Raw genomic sequence first — 21,546 nt, 5'->3', positions numbered from 1 at the left:
ATCCCAAGCCCACCAATACAATACAGTCAAGACAGCCCATATGAAGGTCAATAGCCAATGCTAAGGCGTAATCCAAGGGATTCACTGTAATGAAAACCAGCATATCCAGAGAAAATTGGTTAGGAAACATGAGTGTATTAGAATGACTGTAGGCCTAAACGTAACACTCACATCTACTGGCCAAAAGTGGTACTAGCTTGGATCATTTTAATTTGATGTGAAGGTTTTAGGAACTTCAACATAAATTCTGATTGGGACAGTAAAACAGATGTTGCTGGGTATTTGAGAAATCCTTGTCCTTTTGAACACATTAATTATGTTTTTCTCACCCCTATAAAACCTTGGAGTGACAGAGAGACAGAAGCACACCCTCTAATTCTCACCGTATTTATAAGGAATGTAATTATTATCTGATCCCCTACTTCTATCTGTTCTGCTGATGGATTTAGTTGGTTACATTTAGCTGCACAATATATAGCGTTTTACTACTAAAAACCCATGTCATCAAAAGAAAAATGTTAGAGAGACGAGAGGTTTGGTTGAAAGCTGTTTCAAAACGTTATGATATTGAATGAGCCCCTAATAGTTTCAAGACGACGTTGACAAGTTCCAAACGAAGTTCAACAACCCTCAAGCCACCATGCATGGAAGCGAAAAGTGACAGGCATAATAGCAACATTGGAGACATGGAAGCAGAAAGAACGAATAAGGGTCCAGAATTGACTCCAGGTAACCTGCTAATTTTGCTGGTTAATTCACCACGTACTGTCCAACTTTTAAATCGATCTGCATTGGCAGAATAATAAGGGTTAGCTAGCTACTCTATAGCTAGCTAGCTATCTGCCAGCTGGCTCTAGAAGTCCAGCTGGTGGTTCTGCGCAAGATTTTCTATTTCTGACATTGTAAGGAATAGCTTGATCAACTATGCACAGTAACACATACTTATTCTATAATATGTGAATTTAGACATAAAATGCCCGGAGTTTCTCAATATAAACGACGTGTAAATTTGGTTAGGCCTACATTCAGGATAGACATGTTTGAATGTGTTGTGTACTCCGTGGACTTTGAACATTTTCTTCTTGACTGGAGCAGAATTAAAAATCTGTCATATTATGGACTCATGGTGTTATATTTAGTACAAGACATAACAGGCTAGTGCTGAGACTTAAGAGTAACATTGTATCATACCAGCATATATATCAACCACAATACTCTTCAAACATCTGTACATCTGTCTCATCAGATCCGGGGGGTGAGAAGCCTGCTCAAGGTGGGCCGAATGAACCCAGCTCTGAGGTGGTTATTGGCAGGCAGCTCACCGAACCAGGGCGCTTTGCCTATGCAGGACTCTGTGGGGTTTCCTTGGGCCAGCTCTTTCCTAGACCTGAGAATAGGTACACTGAAAGACTAACTGTTCATGTAATAGTAGCCCCTGTCTTTATGTAGGTTCAACAATAAATGACACTGTATGCAAGATTTTGTTGGTGTTCCTCCCGTGCTGGATCAACTCAATAATGTACGGTGGATTAGGAGAGTCAATAACGAGGTACTGTATGAATGTCCTTGTGAGGTGAACTAGACAGTTTTATGTCACACAGGTGCTTCCGGGAGCAGTACTTGGAGGGGTTGGTGTGCTGGCTAGGCCTGGATGAGTCGGTCATGCCCGTCATGGGGGCCTTCCTGGCGGGGCTGGGTTTTGAAGGCAGCGACACCTTCCTCTCCATACTACAGGCTGAACCACTGCTGTCTGCAGGGGCCATGCCCATCACACAGGTGGATTACACTGCATCATAATCTGCATTTCCCATAGTCTGTTTGTTTCTTTGGTTGACGACAAAGGACACCGAAGCATCATTTTGAGCTGCAAAGTTAAAAACAGTCTCAACTGAAACCAATAGAGGCCAATGATTTGTGTGGTCGGGGCAACAGAGCCGGATGTGGTGGGAAATGATGATGGGAGATGTAATTTAATTCCTCCTTTTCTCTCTTTTTTTCTTTGTCTCTCTCTGTCTCAGGACCTGGTATATTTTTCTCTCAAAGATGGTAAGGATCTTTCATTTGTTAGTGAAGTCAGACTTTTTAATGCGTACCAAGAAAGGGGGCCAAAGTTTGCTCTGAAAGTAATCAAAACACATACGTTTTACTACTTATCTTATTATAGCCACTTGATTGTCATTTGATAGTAGCCAACCCCCCTGTCTGCATCCTCAGGCCACTATGACTCCAGAGCACGAGTCCTGATCCGCCATGTCAGCTGCCTGCTGCGAGTGTCCCTCCAGCAGCTGGAGGAGTTCGAGGCAACACTGGGAGAGAGACTAAGAGAGGGTGGAGAGGAGAGCGAGTAAGTGAGGGGGAGGGATGGGGAGAGTGAGGGATGATGGGAAGGGAGGAGAGCGAGTGATGGAGGATGGGAGGACAGGAAAGTGAGTGAGTGCGGCAGGCATGCGGGGAGTGAGGGAGGGATGGGAGGAGAATAAGTTGGGGCGGGTAGTGTGAGTGTGAATAGAATGTTTCAAGATGTCAAGTGGTATAAATGCCATAAATGTAAAAGTGGTATACAGTACTATCTCCAATATTTACAATGGCAGAAAGGTTTTTGCGTGTGCAATTACATATTGAGTGTACTCTCTTTTTGTGTCACTGCTTGCCGTCAGGAATGGCTTCAACAGTAAGTTTGTTTTATGCATATCCTGCATGTTCTTCATTTTTGGGGTTTTGTTTCAGGGGAAAATGACTCTTGTAAACTATTTTGAAACTAGGGGCCCTATTCAATTAACCTAAAAACTGGGTTTCCAAGATTTTGTCAACATGATTCTTCTGTCAAAGAAAGATGAGATGTCTAAATGAGATTCCTGTAGTTTCACACTGTAAACATTGCCCTGTTAAGTAGATGATCCAGTCCACATATTCATTTGTGCAGTGGAATTTGATTGAAATGATTATATTATGATGATTATATAGCTGCATATTCAGATGGTCCTCCTCTTTCTGGATCTCTCAGAGAGGAGTCATCTCGACGACAGAGGAAAGAGAGAGGACGCAAATTACGACGCTACATCCTCATTGGCCTGGCCACAGTGGGCGGCGGAACTGTGATTGGTCAGTGCTAATGCTTGATCCATCATGCTTGAAATTCCACAATTATTGATGTCCATAACAAATGTATTCTTGGGCGCTTAAATGGCGTAGCACACAAAGGCGCGTTCCATATTATCGCAAGGTCCCTGGTTCGATTCCGCCATCGACATATCCTGCAAGTCATCCCCCCTCTCTCTCACCCATCCTTCCTGTCTATTGTCTCTCTCCAATAAAGCAGAAATGCCGTAACAAACATGATCACCTTGATTTTGCTCTTATCCACTATTCTAATGCTTGATTTTGAACAGGGTCTTTCATGCTGCTGTTTCCTCATTTTAATGCACTTGTTCCAAGTAGCTTTGGTTAAGAGCATCTGCCAAATGAATAGAATGTAGCCTAGCCGTGTCAGCAGCCATTCTAACAGTATCTACGCTCCTTCAGGTGTGACGGGCGGGTTGGCAGCTCCCATGGTGGCGGCAGGAGCCGGGGCTGTCCTGGGCGCAGGAGGGGCAGCTGCTCTGGGCTCAGCCACTGGCATAGCCATCATAGCCTCCCTATTCGGAGCTGCAGGGGCCGGATTAACTGGTGAGATTACTGTGAGGTGAATACGCTTTGGTAGTGTATGAAAATAGGTTCTCCTGAATATGAACCCTAAGATTTTGGTTTGGGTGCGCTCTCTCTCTCTCTCTCTCTCTCTCTCTTTCTGCCTCTCTCTTCTTTACCTTTTTGCTTTCTTTGCTTTTCTCTCTCCACCTTTCTGGCTCTCTCTTTCCCTCTTCCTTTCTCTCTCTTCTGTCTGTCTTTCTCTCCAGGTTATAAGATGAACAAGCGTGTGGGAGCGATAGAGGAGTTTGAGTTCCTGCCTCTGAGCTCAGGGAAGCACCTCCACCTGACCGTGGCTGTGACGGGCTGGCTGTGCAGCGGCAAATACAGTGAGCAAGCACGAATATCTCTCCTGTCACTTTCACTGCAGAATTTACTCAGTTCAAATATTTACAGAGCATTATCACAAATACTTTTTGTGATATTTGACAGTCAAATTGTCACTCACTCCCTTGCTCTTTCTCTCCTTAGATTCGTTCCAGGCTCCGTGGTGCAATTTGGGAGCATGTGGGGAGCAGTATTGCTTGGCATGGGAGTCTCGCTTCCTCAGGGACCTCGGCTCAGCCATGTCCTCTCTGCTGGATGGCTTGGTCAGCATGGTGGCCCAGGAGGCCCTCAAGTACACTGTGCTCTCAGGTATGCCGGCCTGACTGAGGCCCCCGGACCCTGTCAGAAAACTAGATTTTCTAGGTTAAGAACTTGTCTTCAACCTGCATTGGTGGTCAGATTATGTTCCTCCTGTCCAGTGAACACTGTGGTTCACATGACCGGATTTTATTTTGTGGTTGAAATGAAAGAAAACACATTTGTATTTGACATAGTGGGGTTAGGGTTTGATTGAATGCCGCCAAACTCCTGACTTGATTTAATTCAGTCCCAGATAGCCTGCTAGTTTCCTCCTCTTGTACTGAATGTGTGCGTCTGTCCTGTATGTGCTGTTGCTGGGGGCAGGTATTGTGACTGCGCTGACTTGGCCGGCCTCCGTCCTGGCGGTGGCCAACGTCATTGACAATCCTTGGTGTGTGTGCCTTAGTCGCTCCGCCGAGGTAGGGAAACACCTCGCCCAGGTACTGAGGACCAGGCAACAGGTAAGCTCTTCACCACAATACTACAGTAGTAGTACACCCAAGTATGCCTACTCTTACTTTAGATGGACCCATATGAATACATAATGGTCCACATGAGCTTGAACATTCACATTGAAAGCTTCTATAGCAAAATAGCTTTAGTTTTGTTAGTTGTAGATTTGTTTGTGATTGTAGAATGGTGTGTTTTGTGTATACATACATAACGAAAGAACAAATCAACATGCGTATCTGTTAAAAGCAAGATGTGTTGCACATCGACCCAAAATATTATGACCCTATTGTATCTTGAATATTGCGATATGTAGAACAATCAGGATGTAGGTAGTTACATTTATTTTCTTTTATCTCTATCCATTTAAAGGGGAAGCGTCCTGTCAGTCTCATTGGCTTCAGTCTAGGAGCAAGGGTTATCTACTTCTGTCTGGAGGAACTGGCAAATGACCAAGGTATGACAAAAAGATAATTTGCATATTAATCTGGGCCTGCCTTGTGATCAATTAATCATAATAGACAATTAATATTCTTTCTTGCCAGATTCATGTCACAGTTGGCATTCTCTTCACACAAACAATTGCATTTCAGAGATGTTAAAGTAGCTCAATCTGGCTCTGTTTCATCCCTCTTTTGTCCCTGTGTTCATCAGGTAGTGAGGGAATGGTGGAGGATGTTGTCCTATTGGGCGCCCCTGTGGATGGGTCAGAGAAGGCTTGGGAGAGAATAGCCACGGTGGTTGCTGGGAAGATAGTAAATGGATACTGCAGGTAAGAAAAGGGAAGTTGGGCAGAAGTTTGTTGTAACAGTTAAGCACGGCTTAACACTTTTGCAACACATTCTGCCTTCCTTTTTTTTGTGAAATGATCACCAATGGGAAATAAATGGCTGAGTGGAAAATAAGGTTATCATGAATCAATCAACTGATGCAAATTTTGTGATGGAGATATGTTGCAATTTTTAAACTCATAATTCACATTTTTTGAATGTTGCAGAATTTATTTCCAAGCTACAAAAGAATACATTCAATATGATTCTATTTTTCACAAATAATTTTAATCTGCACTGGGAATGAATAAATAAACAAAGCAGTTGACCCCTTCATGAGAGCAAGGTAGCATATGCATGACACTAAGAAACAATGGTGCTTGACCATTGGTCCTTCTACCTGTCAGAGGGGACTGGCTCCTGGGGTTCCTGTACAGGGGTTCGTCAGCCCACATGTCCGTTGCGGGGCTTAAGCCAATCAGCGTGAATAATCGCCGCATAATCAACGTGGACCTGTCTTCTGTGGTGAGTATCTAAATTATAGTAATTTATAAACCACAAACGGTTTATGTTTTGAAGTAGCACAAACGTTTTATAATCTGTCAAGTACATTTAAAAAGTGGCACTTGAAAACACCCTCAAAATGACTCACTAGGTTATTTTTTGGTTGTCCAATGCTTCCATTCCCTTATACTGTATGTCCAACACTGATGCATTGTTTTTTGCAATGAGTCGGCCCTTAAAAAAAAAGAAGCAATTACTGGAAGTCAATGACTAACATAACAGATGCGAGAAGATGGACATTTCACACATTCCTGCAGTGCCAATTCGCCTGATGCTTTCATCCTCCGAACCCATTGTAGCTTCAAGATTCTGCCCTCAATCACTGTCCTTGGGAGAAGTGTGCGATCTCGGGCTGTAGAAGTCTGCTATTCACTTGCTAGGTGGCATTGAATTCAAGTGTTTCAGATGCAATTTTGTTGTTAGTTATGAGACTACTGCTCTAGTCGAGGTATATTCTGTGGTACGTTTAAATTGGTTTCACACAGCTGTACGTTCTTTCTCTCAGATGATGGAATTCAGATGGTTCGATAACTAAAAGGGAGTTTCTTCTCAGGCATATTTAAAACAGTGTATTTATTTCGAGCTGAAACAGGGTTAGCAAATAGTTCATCAGCATTTCTGCGTTTAATAATAAAGAACTTGTCACCAATACATTTGTTATTACACCACAACAGACAGATTTATTAAAAGTTGAAGAACATCTGTGGTAGGGCCTCTGCCAGTTCCATGTGTCAGGCCATTCAGCAACCCTCACAGAGACTGTGATATGTGACAGATAACAGGTTTTATGTTGATCCTCTTGCTAGATACATGAAGGACATTTACTGTAGAGCATCGTAACGTTGACGTGTTGAATGGATGGAGTAGAATTAATATTATGTTTTGTGTGATAGTGGTATGTATATTGTATCAGGGTACATAATGGTTTTGTACAAGGAAAAACTGCAATTACACAAGGTACAACCTATTAGACCTACAAATAATTAAAATTAATGTCCAGTTATTACAATACAGACGTCTGGGAAACATATTCTCACCAGAAAGAGAAAAAAAAGCAATTACAAATATTAGATTTTAAAAATATGTCTAGAATGCCCTGTTCTCCTCTCTGAACATATTCAAAGAGTTCTCCTCCTTCCCAGGTGAAGGGTCATCTGGACTACATGCGTCAGATGGACACTATCCTTGTAGCAGTGGGCTTGCCCATCAGAGAAGTCCCAGGGGCCACAGGCGCTCCTCTTCAACCACTAATAATGGCAGAGGGGAAAGTGAGCATTGAGAAGGTCCAAGAGGAAGTGGCTGATGAGCGTAACCTTGGATGCAGCTTGGTTGGAGCAGATGAGACTTGTGCTGGGGAGGATGGGAGAGGGAGAAAGGGGGAAGAGGGAGAGCCGACAGAGGAGAAAGAGGAAATGGGTGATGGTTGGGATATTCCCGACATTACAGATCTCCTGGACTCACTGAATGAAGTAGATGATGCAGCTGAAAACAGTGATAGGGCAAACCAGACACTCAGTTCTGAGAGGAACTCTACGCAAAAGGACAACCAAGCAGCTTATGACCCTAAGTGGGAGGAAGGGTGGGAAGATGATGAGGAGGCAAAATCGGACAATGAACACACGTCCTGGAGCTGGGATGACACACATTGGACCACTGAACACACACATACAAACGTACATGACCAAACTCACAAACGACTCACGTTACAGGATCAACTGCCTCATTGTAAGCCCACCTCTTCTCAAATTGAATCATCCACATCGTGTGTGGAGAGAGGTCTTTCACATTCTCAACACTCTCAGGTGCCAGAACACACAGCTACAGCATCAGTAGACACAAATGGCAACTTTCAGTGAATAAAACTGCCTAAATGAATCATGAAAATGTGAGGCCCACAAGGGCCATTTTAGATGTTTAACAATGGCAGCCTTACAGTTTTGTGAACCATTCTGACTGCTAATTCCTCTGTAAAAAAAAAAAAAAGTGTTGCATAATTTATTTGTATTGTATGTTTAAGTGTTGTCAGCTTCATCATGATAGAATGGATGTACATTAAATACTGTAATTACAAGATCATAGAACCTTGTCAGTTCAAGTTCTGTGGATTTTATGAGTATGAAATGCAGCATGATAAGTACCATCGACATTCCTCTTTTTCCACTCCACAATTTTTTCCATCTAGTTGGTTTGATTGTCATGGTAATCCCAGTGATGTGATGTCCGTTCAACCCATCAAATGCCTGTCACCCAGTGATTCTCAAGTCCAAAGTTATTCCTTGTCCTCTCATCCTGTACGCTCACTCAATTATAATCTCTAGTCTAGACAATTTTCCCACCTCCCCCTCAATGCTCTGACCTATGGCTCAATCTACCCTTGCTATTCAACATACTGTATGTTCCAGGATGACTCCTATCAGAGGATCACAGTGCCTCTTCTTTACCTCCCACTCTCTCTCCTCTCTGTCATGTCCTGCAGTTAGTCCAGCGTGTCCACCTGATTGGGCAACAGCAAGGGCAGCTCAATCCCAGCGTGCTCAGCGGCGTCAAACAGGTTGACGGCATCCGTGGCGGTGGCTGGGGGCTGCGGTGGGTCAGAGGCCAGGGAGGGGGGCTCCGTGGGCAGGTTGGGGTCGCCGGAGTTGCGGAGGGAAAGGGAGAGTGCGGGGGAGGGCCGGCGGGGCGAACGGGAGGTGCAGCAGGGCAGCAGCCTCCCCAGAGCTCGTTTAAAGTCACGCATGAAGAGCGGGTAGATGATGGGGTTCATGGTGCTGTTGCAGTAGCCCAGCCATGTGATGGCATCAAAGAGCGCTGGTGGCACGCACTCACACACCGCCTGAGGGGAGGAAGGAAAGGGCATTAGACTGGGCCATGTCTGAAAGCTCATACTTCAGTCTATTTAGCCAGCTTTTTGAGTGTTGCAGAATGCTAATTTTAGTACGCTTTGGGCGTTCAGTGGAGTAGCACACTAAGGCGCATACCATATCATCGCAAGGTCCCTGGTTCGATTCCGGCCATCGACATATCCTGCATGTCATCCCTCCTCTCTCTCCCATCCTTCCTGTCAATCTTTACTATCTCTATCCCAATAAAGCAGAAATGCCCTAAAACATATATTTAAAAAATAAATAAATAAATTGGTACGCTTTAAATGCTAGGATGTCATACTAGATTCTGAACACTGTTCAGGAAGTGAATTCTGATTTCAGTGCCACAGTTCAATGGAGCACGAAAGGAGGGCAGGCTGTAGAGAAATGTAACCAATTGCAGTGAACAACATGGTTGAGCTACAGGTGTATGTTGAAATGTGTTGCTTACTGTATACATTTTTACTTGAGTAGGCTCTAAATAGTATGTAGTATGGTTAATATGTAGTCGTAAACAATAGGCAGTATGAGCCTTGGCCTGTGTCTCAAAGGTCTTTCCTCGATTCCTTGTGTCTTCTCCTTGGACCCTCTCCAATATGTGTTGAGAAGGCAAGGAGGACACGAAGAATAAAGGAAAAACTGAGATTCAGTCATTCATACATCAAAGAACATTTTGTAAGATTAGTCTCAGTCGTCTAAAATGGCATTCCTCCTGCTAGTCTGCTTCCATTTGCAGTGGTTATGAAGGAGACAAAGGCACAAGGCTATTTAGAATGTTGGGTCATGTCTCTTAAATTTATGTCTGAAATGCATACTGTATGTAGATGATATTGTGGTATCGAATGCATGATGTACTACTATTCTCTTTAGCGGCTTCCAGGAAAGATTTTTTTACAGTTCATAAATGTACGTAATGTACATATGCAAGTAATTGGGGACATAACCAATAACAGAGCAGCTGGGGACATAAACCATTAGAGAGTGAGACTGGCAGCTGTTGGGGGAGGGGCCCTATACTATCAAGATGAGAAAGGGAGGCAGTGGGAAGGTGAAAAAAGGGAGGGGGGGCATTCACACACCACATTGAGTGTCAAGAGGGAGGAGAGCAGGCACACTCAAGCCCTCTTTCTGTGCTATGTTATGTAGGAGAGGAGTGAGGGACGCAGATGGGAATCAAAATGACTGGATCATTGAAAGCCTGGAAACAGCGCTGCCGTAATTACCAATTAAGATTAAACCCATTTATATTACTCACTTAATCTTGAAGCTTTTGTATCTTCTCCTCTCTTTCATCTAATCAGACCCCCCCCCATCTCACCCAAAAAAAAGAAACTGAAAGAGACCTGACCTCAACCAAAAATGGTAATTTTGATGTGTTGTTTCTAACCCAAGTCTTGGTATGAGTAATTCTCATATACCCAGGATGCCAATCTATTTCCTCATTGGATAGCTTGGCAGGGCAACCGCACTGAGACTGGCCAATGCTAAAATAGACTGGTCTCCAAGCCTTTTTTCCTTGTATTTTCACACATTGCTTTAATGCTCAACCAGACTGGCAACACACCAGCAATGATAAACTCTGGTGTTAAAACGGTACAAACATCCCTAAGAATTCACTCAGGCTAGAATAGAAAGAAAAATGATTGCACATCACATGCTCATTGTTGACCATGAATTGAAATGGACTAGTCAACAGCTGAGATGTCCTTTGAAAATTTTGAAGCTTCAAATTCTTTCAACCATTATCTTTCTCTAGAATTGTGTAACTAAATGCAATAGGGAGGAGTTGTGGGTGGAGAGTAGAAGAGAGACCAATTGTGTGTATGTGACAGATCAGTGGATATTGTTAAGCTGAATTTCTATCATAAAATCCTCTTGTTCATTCTCCACCAGAGCTCTTAGGCCTTATAACCCAATATCTACATTTGCATATTATAGTGAACAGTACATCGCCAACACATCACTTCATAGTGTGCTAGTTTATATCAATACACATTTCCTCATCTAACTCCAGAATGTTTGATCCAATTGACACGGTTCACTTGCATTTCCACATGTTCCACGTGTATTAATTCTGTGTAGTTCTAGTTTTTGAAACTTGAAAGCAGTATTACTTCAAGTAAACCCCTTATTTGTATCTTGACGCACCAAATCTGTGCCACACTGACCTGGGCCATGTTTGTGATGAAGAAGGGCAGCCAGGCGCCGAAGAGAAGGCCCAGCAAAACTCCCAGGGTCAGGCTGGCCTTCAGTGCCCTCCTGCCCTGTCTGTGAGCCAGCCTGCGCTCGCTGTTCACCGAAAGCTATGGAGAGAGGGGGAGAGAGGGCAGGTGGAGACTAGGGCTGCATCTTAATAGTGCAAAAGTGTCTTGCTCCACTTTCTCCTTTCCTTTTGCTGCACTGGTAGCAATCAGATGGCATCCACTACTTTGCATTCACTGTTCTTGTGTTTTTAACTCTATTAGATGAACCATTTAGATGCACTCCTGCTAGCTTGTTGTGGTATCTCTGAGAGATAGTATGTAACAGTTACATTCAACAAAATGTAATCCTTCCATGAGAAATGTGGAGCTTGCATTGAAACATCTCTGTGTTGAGTTGTATTCTTATGATTTACCATCCTCTGCCCTCAATGTCAGTCAATAGTAAATTATGACCTTGCAGTGCATTAATACAACAAAAGGTCTATGCTGTCTATTCTAACCACTTCTCCATCAACAGGCTCCCTCATTCCATCACCCTTTCCCTCTCAGGCATTTCTTCTATTTCACTCCATTATGTTTTTGTTTTTTTAGATGTAATGTATCAATTCTTCAGGTACTTAGATTTTAATTTGAGTTTAATTAATCCGCTGTTTTCTTTCTGTTTGCTTTTCTCTTCCTTCCAATCTAATCTCACCCGCTTGCATTCTTCTCCTAAGTCAATGGCTATGCTCAAATAACCATAGCGAGTTCCTCTCATTTGCCTTCCCTTGTTGACAACTGCTGAAAGGGCTCAACAGGAGAGAGAAACTTGGTGGAAGCTTTCACAGTGATCATGCAGCATGATCAGCTGCATAACTACATCATAACCTTACCACCTCTCTCTCTTACCAGTACATGGCGTGATACCGGAGGCTCCTGATGGCTGTAGTCATCTCCATCCTGGTGAGCCTGCCCAGTGGCGTCTCCTGGAGAGGGAGGATGGGAGGGCTCCTCAGGCAAGTGATGTGGGTACGGGGGGTGACTGAGTGCCGCCACCCGCCGTGCCTGCCGCCGTGCCGCCAGGAGGATACGACAGTACGTGAAGCAGATAGCAGTAGAGGGCAGGAAGAAGGTCAGGCAAGATGCCACCAGGGCAAAGGGCAGGGTGACCCGCAGGCGGCACTGGAAGGACAGGCCTCCAGAGGGCGATAGCTGGAAATAGGATGCCGGATACAGTGCACTCAGCTCCGGGTAGGTGCTGACGTTGACGTTGCCAGCACCGTGCATCAGGACATGCCCGCTCCCGTGGCCCAAACTGTGCCAGTTCATCTCAATGGGCAGGAAGGATGCCAATGCCGCCAGCCCCCAGGCCCCTCCCACCAGGAGCAGGGCCCGGGGAGGGGTCATCCTCTGCTTATAGCGCAGCGGGGAGATAATGAGGAGGTAGCGGTCCAGACTAATCACACATAGGTTCATAATGGAGGCGCTGCAGCACATGACATCGAAGCAGAGCCACACAGGGCAGAAGCCCGGCCAGAGCACCCAGGCACCGCACAACACGTTGAGCATGGCTGGGGGCATGACAACTAGCGCCACCATCAGGTCCGACAGGAAGAGCGACACCAGGAAACAGTTGGAGGTGCAGCGTAAGGAGCGTTGGGCAAACACCAGGGCGATCAGCAACGTGTTGCCACATGCTGTCAACAGGATAATGAGGGTCAGCATGCACGCCAATAGCCAGGGACCACTGCCACTGATGCCCCATGCGGCACTGCTTGTGGGCAAGCTACCATTGTAGCTCCCTAAAGGGTTAACAGGGTCTACACCTACTGCAACTCCTGCTGCCTCTGAACCAGGTGAGGTTGAGTCGCCCATAGCAGTAGTTGACATCTGTAAATGTGTGAGCTCTCGACTCCCTTCTTGGAGTCTGAATGCCGACAGCTGATGTTATTGAGCACAAGAAAGGATGTCACTTCTGCCGCCCGCCGGTTAGAGCTGCCAAAGCTTCACTGCCGCTTGAGGAGAATAAAGAATAAAAGAAAAGCCACTGAGGTTTTGAGAATCCATTCAACCCACTTTCACTCCATTCACATGGTAGAGGGTCCAGAAGATTTGTGGCTCGCCGCAAAAGACACAGTGGCAACATCCATCTGTTCAGCCTCATTGACATACAACACCCAAAAGGTGTATTTTTCAGCCTTAAGGTTAACAGGTGGCCCGTGAGATATAGCTACTGTACAGTGTGAAAGCCTTCAGGTGGTCTTGATGCCGCCGCCGCTGCTGCATTCTAAAGTGCCAGCTCTGTTTCCATCTCTCCATCCTATCAAGTAGCCTTCTCTGCTTCTCCACAGCTTAGAGCTAGAGTGAGCAATTCTGTGGCTGTCAGTGTATTTCAACACTGCGTGTCATGATGACACTCACTGGGGGAGGGCAAATAGAGAGGCTACAAGCTTGTGTGAGAAAAGGCAGTAAGAAAGACAAAGGAAAATAACCAATTATCTTATTTCTGACTACACATGTTCATTGTAAACATTCATTTGGGAGCTTGGTTGTGTGTAAACTGCAAATTATTGTTTGCCTAGATTGTGTGGCTGTGGTGGTTTCTTGAGCGCTAGTGTCGACCATGGAACAGAACAAACACCACTGTGTGGCTGTCATTTGTAAGCAAGGCTCTGCCCACAAGTGCTCTACAGGTATCATTGCTGGTGTGGTGTTGCTTTTACCGCCCCGCTCCAGTTAATCCCTGTGTCGGCCACTCCAGCGCACCTCCCAGCCAGAGCTCTCAGCGTTTGGGGAAGGAGCGTGTCTGAGCATTGAGCTGCTTTACATCTGCTGTATGATTTGATGTTTGAAGATAGCCAAATAACCCATGCCATGACCATTTTGTATTATCTTTATAATGAAAGAATTTTCTAAAAAATAAATCAAATAAAAACAATTGTAGATGGTATATGACCTTAAAATGTGTCTTCATAATAGATAAGTGACAGTCAAGGCTGACAAAAACATTTCGTATCAGACAATTATGCAGACTCTATGACACTGTTCTCAATGAGTTCGAAGACAAGGCAAATTAAGTCAGCTTAGTCATAGGGCACTTGAGTGCTAATGAGTACTTACAAGATGAAACTGGGCAAATGTGCTTCCATTCTAAGTGTTTATGTTTTCACAAATGAATCGCAGCATTGTATTGTTAGCTGCATTTCTCATTTCACTCTTTTGCATTGATAACAATATATCTAATTAACCTTTTAACTCAGGAAAAAACAAATACTTCAATTGTCATGATTTTATGATTATTTTATTACTGAAAAACAGACTGTCCTGTTCAGGCACATAGAAATTATACTGAGCACATAGGGAAGGGTCAGCCCACAGAAAGACAGTCTGACTGGGGGCCAGTGCAAGTGATGGGCATCAAAAAAAGAACAAAAGGGAGGAAAAAAGACAGTCACTTGCTGATATGTGATTACTGCTCCTGTGAGGGGAAGATAACAAAATAAATAAAACAATTATTAAGATGCATATCCCTATGGCCAAAAAAACAACATGATTATACAATGCATACAAATTATTCAGATGCATATCCCTATGGCCAAAAAAACAACATGATTATATGATGCATGTATGGTATTGAACTTCAGTCAGATTAGACAGTCAGCGTGTGCCTCATTGTGTGGTCTGTGGATATATTTACTAACCTTAACTGGATTTTTGAGCAGTAGATATGGTGATCTCAAGTCACTCTGGCAGTTTGAGTATGCCATGCCAATCCCCGTTCCTAACCCAAATGCAATCGGCCATGTGTGTCCTGTGGATAAAAAGATGTATACAAGCTACTGTATTTTTTATTTTATTTTTATTATTACATAAATGCAGTCCCGTCTGTGATAGATCTACAGATCTATATTTTTCTCAAAGCTGCAGTGGCTTGCTACTCCGCAAGCTGTAATTCCTTGCTTCATCTGTCTGCATCACCATTCTAGAACCCATAAGATAGCAGAAAGCACTCTGAGCTATGGAAGCAGTGTACTCACGTTTGAAGAATACCACAGAAAACACAATTCCTAAGCCCAGTCCAGCACCTAAAATCAGGGGAGAAAAGCAGAAATAATCAGATTCTCACAGAATTGAGGCAGACAACAGAGGTCTGGCTGCACTGCAGCACCCCAGGGCTGGAACAGGCATATCTGAACTATAGCCAACCAATAGGTAAGGCTACAATGAAGCGTTGCACAATGCCAAAATGTACATTCCTTCACAAAACGGAGAGTAGTAAGATGAATATGACTACGTATATTGCTCAGCTCTGGATCCCTCTCACATTAATGAGATGTGTTCTCACAGAGAGAGAAAATATGTGGAAATGCACAACTATTCTTACAAGCTGTGAGACTCGCCGGATACAACTATTAATCAGACTGGAGGCAATTACTGTAGGCAGTCAGAGTCTGGGAGGAGACAGCTTGCAGGCCACCCGGGTTACACAATGATCAAGTATGCTAGCTACGTGGTGATGGAAGTAGCCAGCAAGCCACCCGGGGTTGTTATCCTGGCTGGCCGCTGGTTCGCTAGCAGAGAAGCTATATGCTAGCTAGCAATACTTGTCCTTAGCTACACCTTCCGAGGAAGTATGCAGCCAAACGATAGCTGTGGGTGGCTACTGAGAGCGGTCTCGTCTCCAACTCCCAGTGATAATGCAGACTGTAGCTTAAGTTCTGAGAAAAAAATTCTAACTCTAGGGTTTAAGTACCAAGTTTCACGACGCTATCTGCGAGGCACCGATCCAACTTTTGTCCCAGCTCCTTTTCAGACATGATTTTGTTTTTGGTGGTTGTCTAATGTCAAACGTAGCTGGTCAATGACTGTTGTAGTCCACACAGTCTCGCGATAGACTGACTTAAAATAGATCAATGTAATGTCGCCATCAAGTGACGGAGCTGGCCACGTCGTGACGTTTTACTGGGGTACGGAAGTGCGGATTCCAATGGGGTTTCCAATCGTCTTTTAACTATGATCAGGATGATTGAGGGTCATGACTGCTAACTATTTTGACAAACTCATGCAAAGGTGTGTTGATACATAAAAATAACAACAACAGCGAATGTCGAAAGTGGCCAACGGTAATCTATTTGTAGCGAGAGTCAATAGGGAAACCTGACTTCAATAACCCTGTAGCTTCAAATGTTTGGGATTTTAATGCTTCCGGCGTGAGTACGTCTGAGCTTAACTCCATTATGTTGTTGCTGGTCTATTTCAGCAGTTATGAAGTCTCAGTCCACTTAGCTTTCACCGCACCATCTTTAATTGCAGCTTTGCACCTTGGATAGGGTTTTTACCAGCAACAGTGATCAGTCCTCATTCAAACAAATGGAAGTGTGAATAAAAAAAATAACTTATTCCATAAAAATAAAATAAAAAGTTCACCGCTTGTTTCACTTGAAGCAGTGATGAGGTCTTAATCCACATTGATTTCACAGTGCCATCTTACATTTGAACTCAGGTCAATTTACTGCTTCGCACCTTGGGTAATTTCACATTGATTGTGAAGTGTGCTGCAAGCCCAGAGAGTCAAGACAGAGAGGTTTCAATGACAAGACCCTAAACTGAATTGAACTCACACCACCTCCAGAGTTGGTCACAGTTCACCTCATGTCAGAGGGGTCTGAGTTCATTTGAAGCATTCACATATACATGAAAATGTGTGCGCACTGCTCTGAGTTCACAAAATTGGCTATAAGGGACCAAGAGTGAAAATACCCTTAGTGAGCATTTCTAAATACGGATTAATCCATGCAACAACACCAAATATCAGTATCAAAATTCAATTGAATAATATATTGTTTTTAATGAATACTATCTATTTGACACACCATTACCACATCAATAAATGTGCTCATCATAGCAATCATAGCAATAATTACAGCTTTCTTTTGCAATTATGACAATACAGTTTTCCTGAGATGACAATATACAACTTGCCAACAATGAGTCTAGCTGTTGGATTGTAAAAAAGGAAAGTATTTCTCAAACATACAGTGAAGCCAAGGACACCATACACATAAAGGGTGTAGGTCAGGCAGGTTGCATTGGCTAAAGACCCACCAGCATTCAAATGCTTAAGACTAACATGTTACACTCTATTATGTTACATAGTTATTCTAGAAACAGACATTGACAAAATGTATCAAACAGTCCTAAAGCGCATAAAATTACATACAGATTATGTGCTGTTACACTCAGCTACAAGCAAGTGAGGCTGACAGTCAGACTAAACTGATTTGACTAAAGCATTTGGAGATGTCCACAGCTCAGGGTCAGGGAAACAATAAAGCTTGCATTTGGACAGTGCAACATCTGCTAAACTTACACTTAAGAATCTTTTTTTTTTTTTTTTTGTGAACTGATAGCAAAAATGACATGTTGCAAGATGCTGTACATTTGAGACACTGAAACCCAAGAGGTAGAGACCATGCAAATGTAAGTCTCTTTGGCTAATACAGTTTCAAGCTCTTAAAACTCTCTGCACAAGGATTCTCTTTCCAAGAGAAACAGTTGCCATACACAAACAAGAGGCTTCTTCTTTCTTGTCTGTGTTGGTACCGTGCTTCAGCTCCTATGAGGATACATCTGATAAACCACAAAACAAAATGTGGACTTTCAACTCAAAAAAAAGCGGGTTGACCTGAGGTGAAGATGCAATCAATCCTGCCTCGTGGCCCTGAGGGATTGTTTCATTCCCCGCCCACAATCCACATTCCTCTATGGATTCCGTCACTGATTGGTCCCTGGTTGGGGTTCTTCCTCCGTTGCTGGTTGGCTGGCGTCTTCCTTCGACGCCCTCACAGAACTCTTACTGATGGTCAGTAGATCTCGCAGCTCCTTGTTTTCGATCTACATGGATAAAAAACGGCAGCATAATGAAACTGCATTCAGTGACTGGAGAAAAAAATACTTACTGTAAAAATAAATACTAGTTAATAATAACTATTATGGATATGCATTGGTGTATGATGAAATTGTCATCTGCTTGATTACTAATATCATTTGTTTACCTCTAGCTGGGCCAGCCTCTCTCGCACAGAGCAGTAGTGCTGATCATCCACCTGAACAGCTCTTCGCATCACCTGACCCATCTCACATATCCGCTCCAGTTGGCTTTGCACTTCCTGAATGAAAGAAGAATCCAAATTCAAATTATGTATGTATTTATATAAGTATATTGTACATTTACTGACCTCAACCCTGGATCAAAAAAGTTTATCCTGCACAACATTCAAATGTGGCAAATGTTTAACAAAGGAGCAAATATAAGAGAGTTGGAGACTATTGTGTTCCATTTCAAGTGTATTTTCAATGTGTACCACCAGAAAAACATTTGGTTTAACCAACCTGGAGGTGGCGAACATAAATGATGTGTACCTTTGCATGGTCCTCATGGAGGCTAAGCACAGGCTTTGTGTCCAGCTCCTTCTTTCCCATCATTAGTTGGAGCATCTGCTTGCGGTATCTACCCATTATCAGCTCTAGAGCATACTGATGCTCCTCCAGAGATAGCCACAGTTCTGCAGAAAGAAAACAAATCTTATTTGACACGTACATCGCATACAGCCGTAATTGACATAGTGAAATGCTTTGGGATCGTGCTCCTCGCTCAACAACAACAGTCAGCAACAATCAAGTCAACATACAATATAATAGTAATAAAAGAAGTGGCAATAGTAGTAGTGCAATAATGTCAGGTGTGCAACAATGTCAGATGTCTTCTAATTAATACGAATTTAATGTGAATTGTTCCTTGCCTTTATTCTCTTGTTGTAGCTCCTTTATTTGAGTATTCTCCTGCGTTAGAAGGACATGAGGCTTGTACTTTGACAACTCCTGAATATCTGAACTTTCCACCAGGTACTGAGGGAAAAAAAGACCGTCAAAGACGTTCAAGGTCTAAAATGCCATCAAAAATGCTTGCGTATACAGCTATAGTTATCTAGCAATTTACCTTGTCTGGGAGGGCATTCCCAACCTCTCTCATACCGTGTACCCTCTGGCTAAGTAGTCCTGACTGCTCAATAAGACCCTCTGCTGCCGTGTCGTGCTCTTTGAGCCTCTCTAGAAGAGTGCGAGCATCGCCGAGAACCTTTTCCAAAGTGCACGCCATTGATTTGTGCTGTGGCTGCACAACGTTTTTAAACTGAATATGTAGCCCTTAACCCGTTTGTAGCTAGCTAGCTACATGAAATGTATGTTAATAGGATACAGTGAGCTAAAAATAGCTAGCTAGCTAACGTGCTCCTGAAGTGAGCCGATTTCCTGGGGATTATTTCAATCCGTATATCTTTCGAACAGACAAATGGGCGTATCGTCCAGTATGTTATGAGAATATAGGCCCAAAATGACAAGTAATGTGTTAAAAACAAACTCCGTCTCTTGATAAGATTTTGCGTCTTCAGAACCAAAACTTGACGCACAGGTTTTACCTCACTTCTGCTGTTAATAAGGGTGTGTTCACGATTGCAACGTTTTAGAATGTTGTTAAATCGTTTTGACAGACTCGCAACAATATCAATGCACAGCACACACAAACACTAATTTCAGAAATGCGAGACATACGAAAAAGAACCGTGAAACCAACCACGTTAACGTGTCTGCCTTTACAAATCAAGTTAATCTGTATAAATGTCACATATCTAGATAGATGGACATCGTGGGCAGTGATTACACATAGGCTACATTGCACATTGTTGGCCGACCAACAATTTCAGGATTCATGGAGACTGCACCTTTTGACAGCTCCCAGCCAGGACAAAACTGGCATTGCGCCCAGTCAAGTTTCCTCAGTGAATTATGCTTGTTTAGGCCCTACTCTTGCAATTAAGATTTTGGGCCACATTGGATTTTGCACCAAAATCAATATGGAGGACAAAATCTAATATGGCTGTCATAATACCATTGAATGGAGGTCTAATCACCTACAAATGTATAAAAAAAATGTGTTTACGTCCTGGTCAGAGTAGAGACAATACGTCCACATTGTCGTAAGTCAACCGCCAATGGGGTTGAGGTCCCGACACCTGCTGATTCTGGCCAGACGAGTGCTGACATGGAGCAGCGTACATCTGTTGTATCTCAGAGCAACACATGTGCCGGTCAGACTAAAAGGAGGCTTCACCCAGGAGTTTTGGAGTTGTTACAGCCAAGCTGCCGTAAATCTGTTTGCATCTCAAGACAACACACACTGCGAGTTGTTCTTCTCAATGTCGGCTCACAACGCTCCTGTTCTTGAAAGAGCACAAACGCACAGCTTATCGCTGCGTCTGACAGTACCAGACTGGCGCAGATGTCCATACGAGAGAATATCGCACAGCTTCTTTACACACGCCCCTGGTGCTGGGACCTACCCCTGCACCAGGACCTATTATCCCAGCCCTAGGGCCGGTTGTTCCACCTTCACCCCGAGCTGATGGATTTGGCCCGTGAGAGGTCCAATGTAAACTGATCTGTCCTCAGCTGTAATTGCTGCAATTCAGAGTGCACCCCCTCCATATGATCTGAAGTGGAGACAGATCATGGTGTGGTGTGAGAACAGCAGGTTGGTTATCAGTGCCACAGTTCTCTCATTCTTTCAAACACTGCTCAACAAGGGCAAAGCCATCTCCACTGTTAAAGTCTACCTGGCAGCTATATTAGGTCACGTAGGCCACGTAGGTCTAGTTGGCATGACTATGGGAGCTCATCCTGTCGTTTGTCTCTTTATGAAGGGACCACGCCGTCTCCGTCCTGTTTCCAGACAGCCTGTTCCCTCTTGGGATCTGTCTTTGGTTCAAGAGGCTCTCACCAACGCATCATTCAAACCCTAGGTAACGGTGGACATTAGGATTCTAACCTATAAGACGGCCTTGTTGCTTGTTTGCTCTGCCACTTCACTTGCTGGTGCTCTCGGTCCATCCTTCTTGTACTCAGTTTGCCCCTGGCGATGCTAGGGTCATGTTGCGGCCTAGCGCTGCATTCGTGCCCAAGGTCAGACTCATTACCATGACTTACAGCAGTCAAGCCTCCGAACTCTTCCCCTTCCATCCGCCTTCCTCCCTCACCGGAGAACCGGCGCCTCTGTCCACCCTCTGTCCTATGCACGCACTGCACGTTGCTTAGTGGTAACACTCCCAACAATAGCACACACATTCTCTCCCAATGGTCGTTATATTTATATTTTTTTGTTGCAACAATCAATCCAAAATACCTTTTTACTAGTAAGATCTACTCCAAATTGTCACAAAAACCATATAGCAAATGTTTCAGGAGATGAGAATCTAGTCTTGAAAACAATGACAAGGAGACAAGGTGAACAGGGTAATGAGGATTTATTGTACCAAGACTAAGGAGAGAAGGGGGGGGAATTGTGCCCAA

The 21,546-nt window shown here is 43.8% G+C and overlaps 4 protein-coding genes across 4 annotated transcripts; 1 reads left to right on the top strand and 3 right to left on the bottom strand.

Moving 5' to 3' along the window:
* The first annotated feature begins 610 nt into the window (after nt 1–610).
* On the top strand, nt 611–8,162 carry tmco4 (transmembrane and coiled-coil domains 4). The gene is made up of 14 exons (XM_083676077.1): nt 611–729; nt 1,247–1,397; nt 1,602–1,776; nt 2,019–2,046; nt 2,215–2,344; nt 3,005–3,102; nt 3,523–3,666; nt 3,894–4,013; nt 4,156–4,320; nt 4,636–4,772; nt 5,134–5,218; nt 5,416–5,533; nt 5,939–6,056; nt 7,238–8,162. The coding sequence occupies exons 1-14, from the start codon at nt 645–647 to the stop codon at nt 7,949–7,951; spliced, it is 2,268 nt and encodes a 755-aa protein (XP_083532203.1). The 5' UTR covers nt 611–644; the 3' UTR covers nt 7,952–8,162.
* A 409-nt stretch (nt 8,163–8,571) lies between these two features.
* On the bottom strand, nt 8,572–13,017 carry htr6 (5-hydroxytryptamine (serotonin) receptor 6; the record flags this gene model as incomplete). The annotated part of the gene is made up of 3 exons (XM_083675983.1): nt 8,572–8,928; nt 11,128–11,262; nt 12,052–13,017. 3 exons carry the CDS (start codon nt 13,015–13,017, stop codon nt 8,572–8,574), a joined length of 1,458 nt encoding a protein of 485 aa, XP_083532109.1.
* A 1,594-nt stretch (nt 13,018–14,611) lies between these two features.
* On the bottom strand, nt 14,612–16,032 carry micos10 (mitochondrial contact site and cristae organizing system subunit 10; the record flags this gene model as incomplete). Its single annotated transcript, XM_083675982.1, has 4 exons — nt 15,896–16,032; nt 15,180–15,227; nt 14,844–14,953; nt 14,612–14,620 (listed from the first exon to the last, which is right to left on the bottom strand). The coding sequence occupies exons 1-4, from the start codon at nt 15,957–15,959 to the stop codon at nt 14,612–14,614; spliced, it is 231 nt and encodes a 76-aa protein (XP_083532108.1). The 5' UTR covers nt 15,960–16,032.
* A 933-nt stretch (nt 16,033–16,965) lies between these two features.
* On the bottom strand, nt 16,966–19,613 carry sike1 (suppressor of IKBKE 1). Its single transcript, XM_083674438.1, has 5 exons — nt 19,142–19,613; nt 18,945–19,050; nt 18,565–18,707; nt 18,198–18,311; nt 16,966–18,036 (listed from the first exon to the last, which is right to left on the bottom strand). Exons 1-5 carry the CDS (start codon nt 19,298–19,300, stop codon nt 17,917–17,919), a joined length of 642 nt encoding a protein of 213 aa, XP_083530564.1. The 5' UTR covers nt 19,301–19,613; the 3' UTR covers nt 16,966–17,916.
* Between the last annotated feature and the right edge of the window lie 1,933 nt (nt 19,614–21,546).

Source organism: Argentina silus (assembly GCF_951799395.1).
Source record: "Argentina silus genome assembly, chromosome: 8".
NCBI lineage: Eukaryota > Metazoa > Chordata > Actinopteri > Argentiniformes > Argentinidae > Argentina > Argentina silus.
The sequence above is the reverse complement of the archived record's forward strand: the minus strand, read 5'-3'. Positions and strand labels throughout refer to the sequence as shown.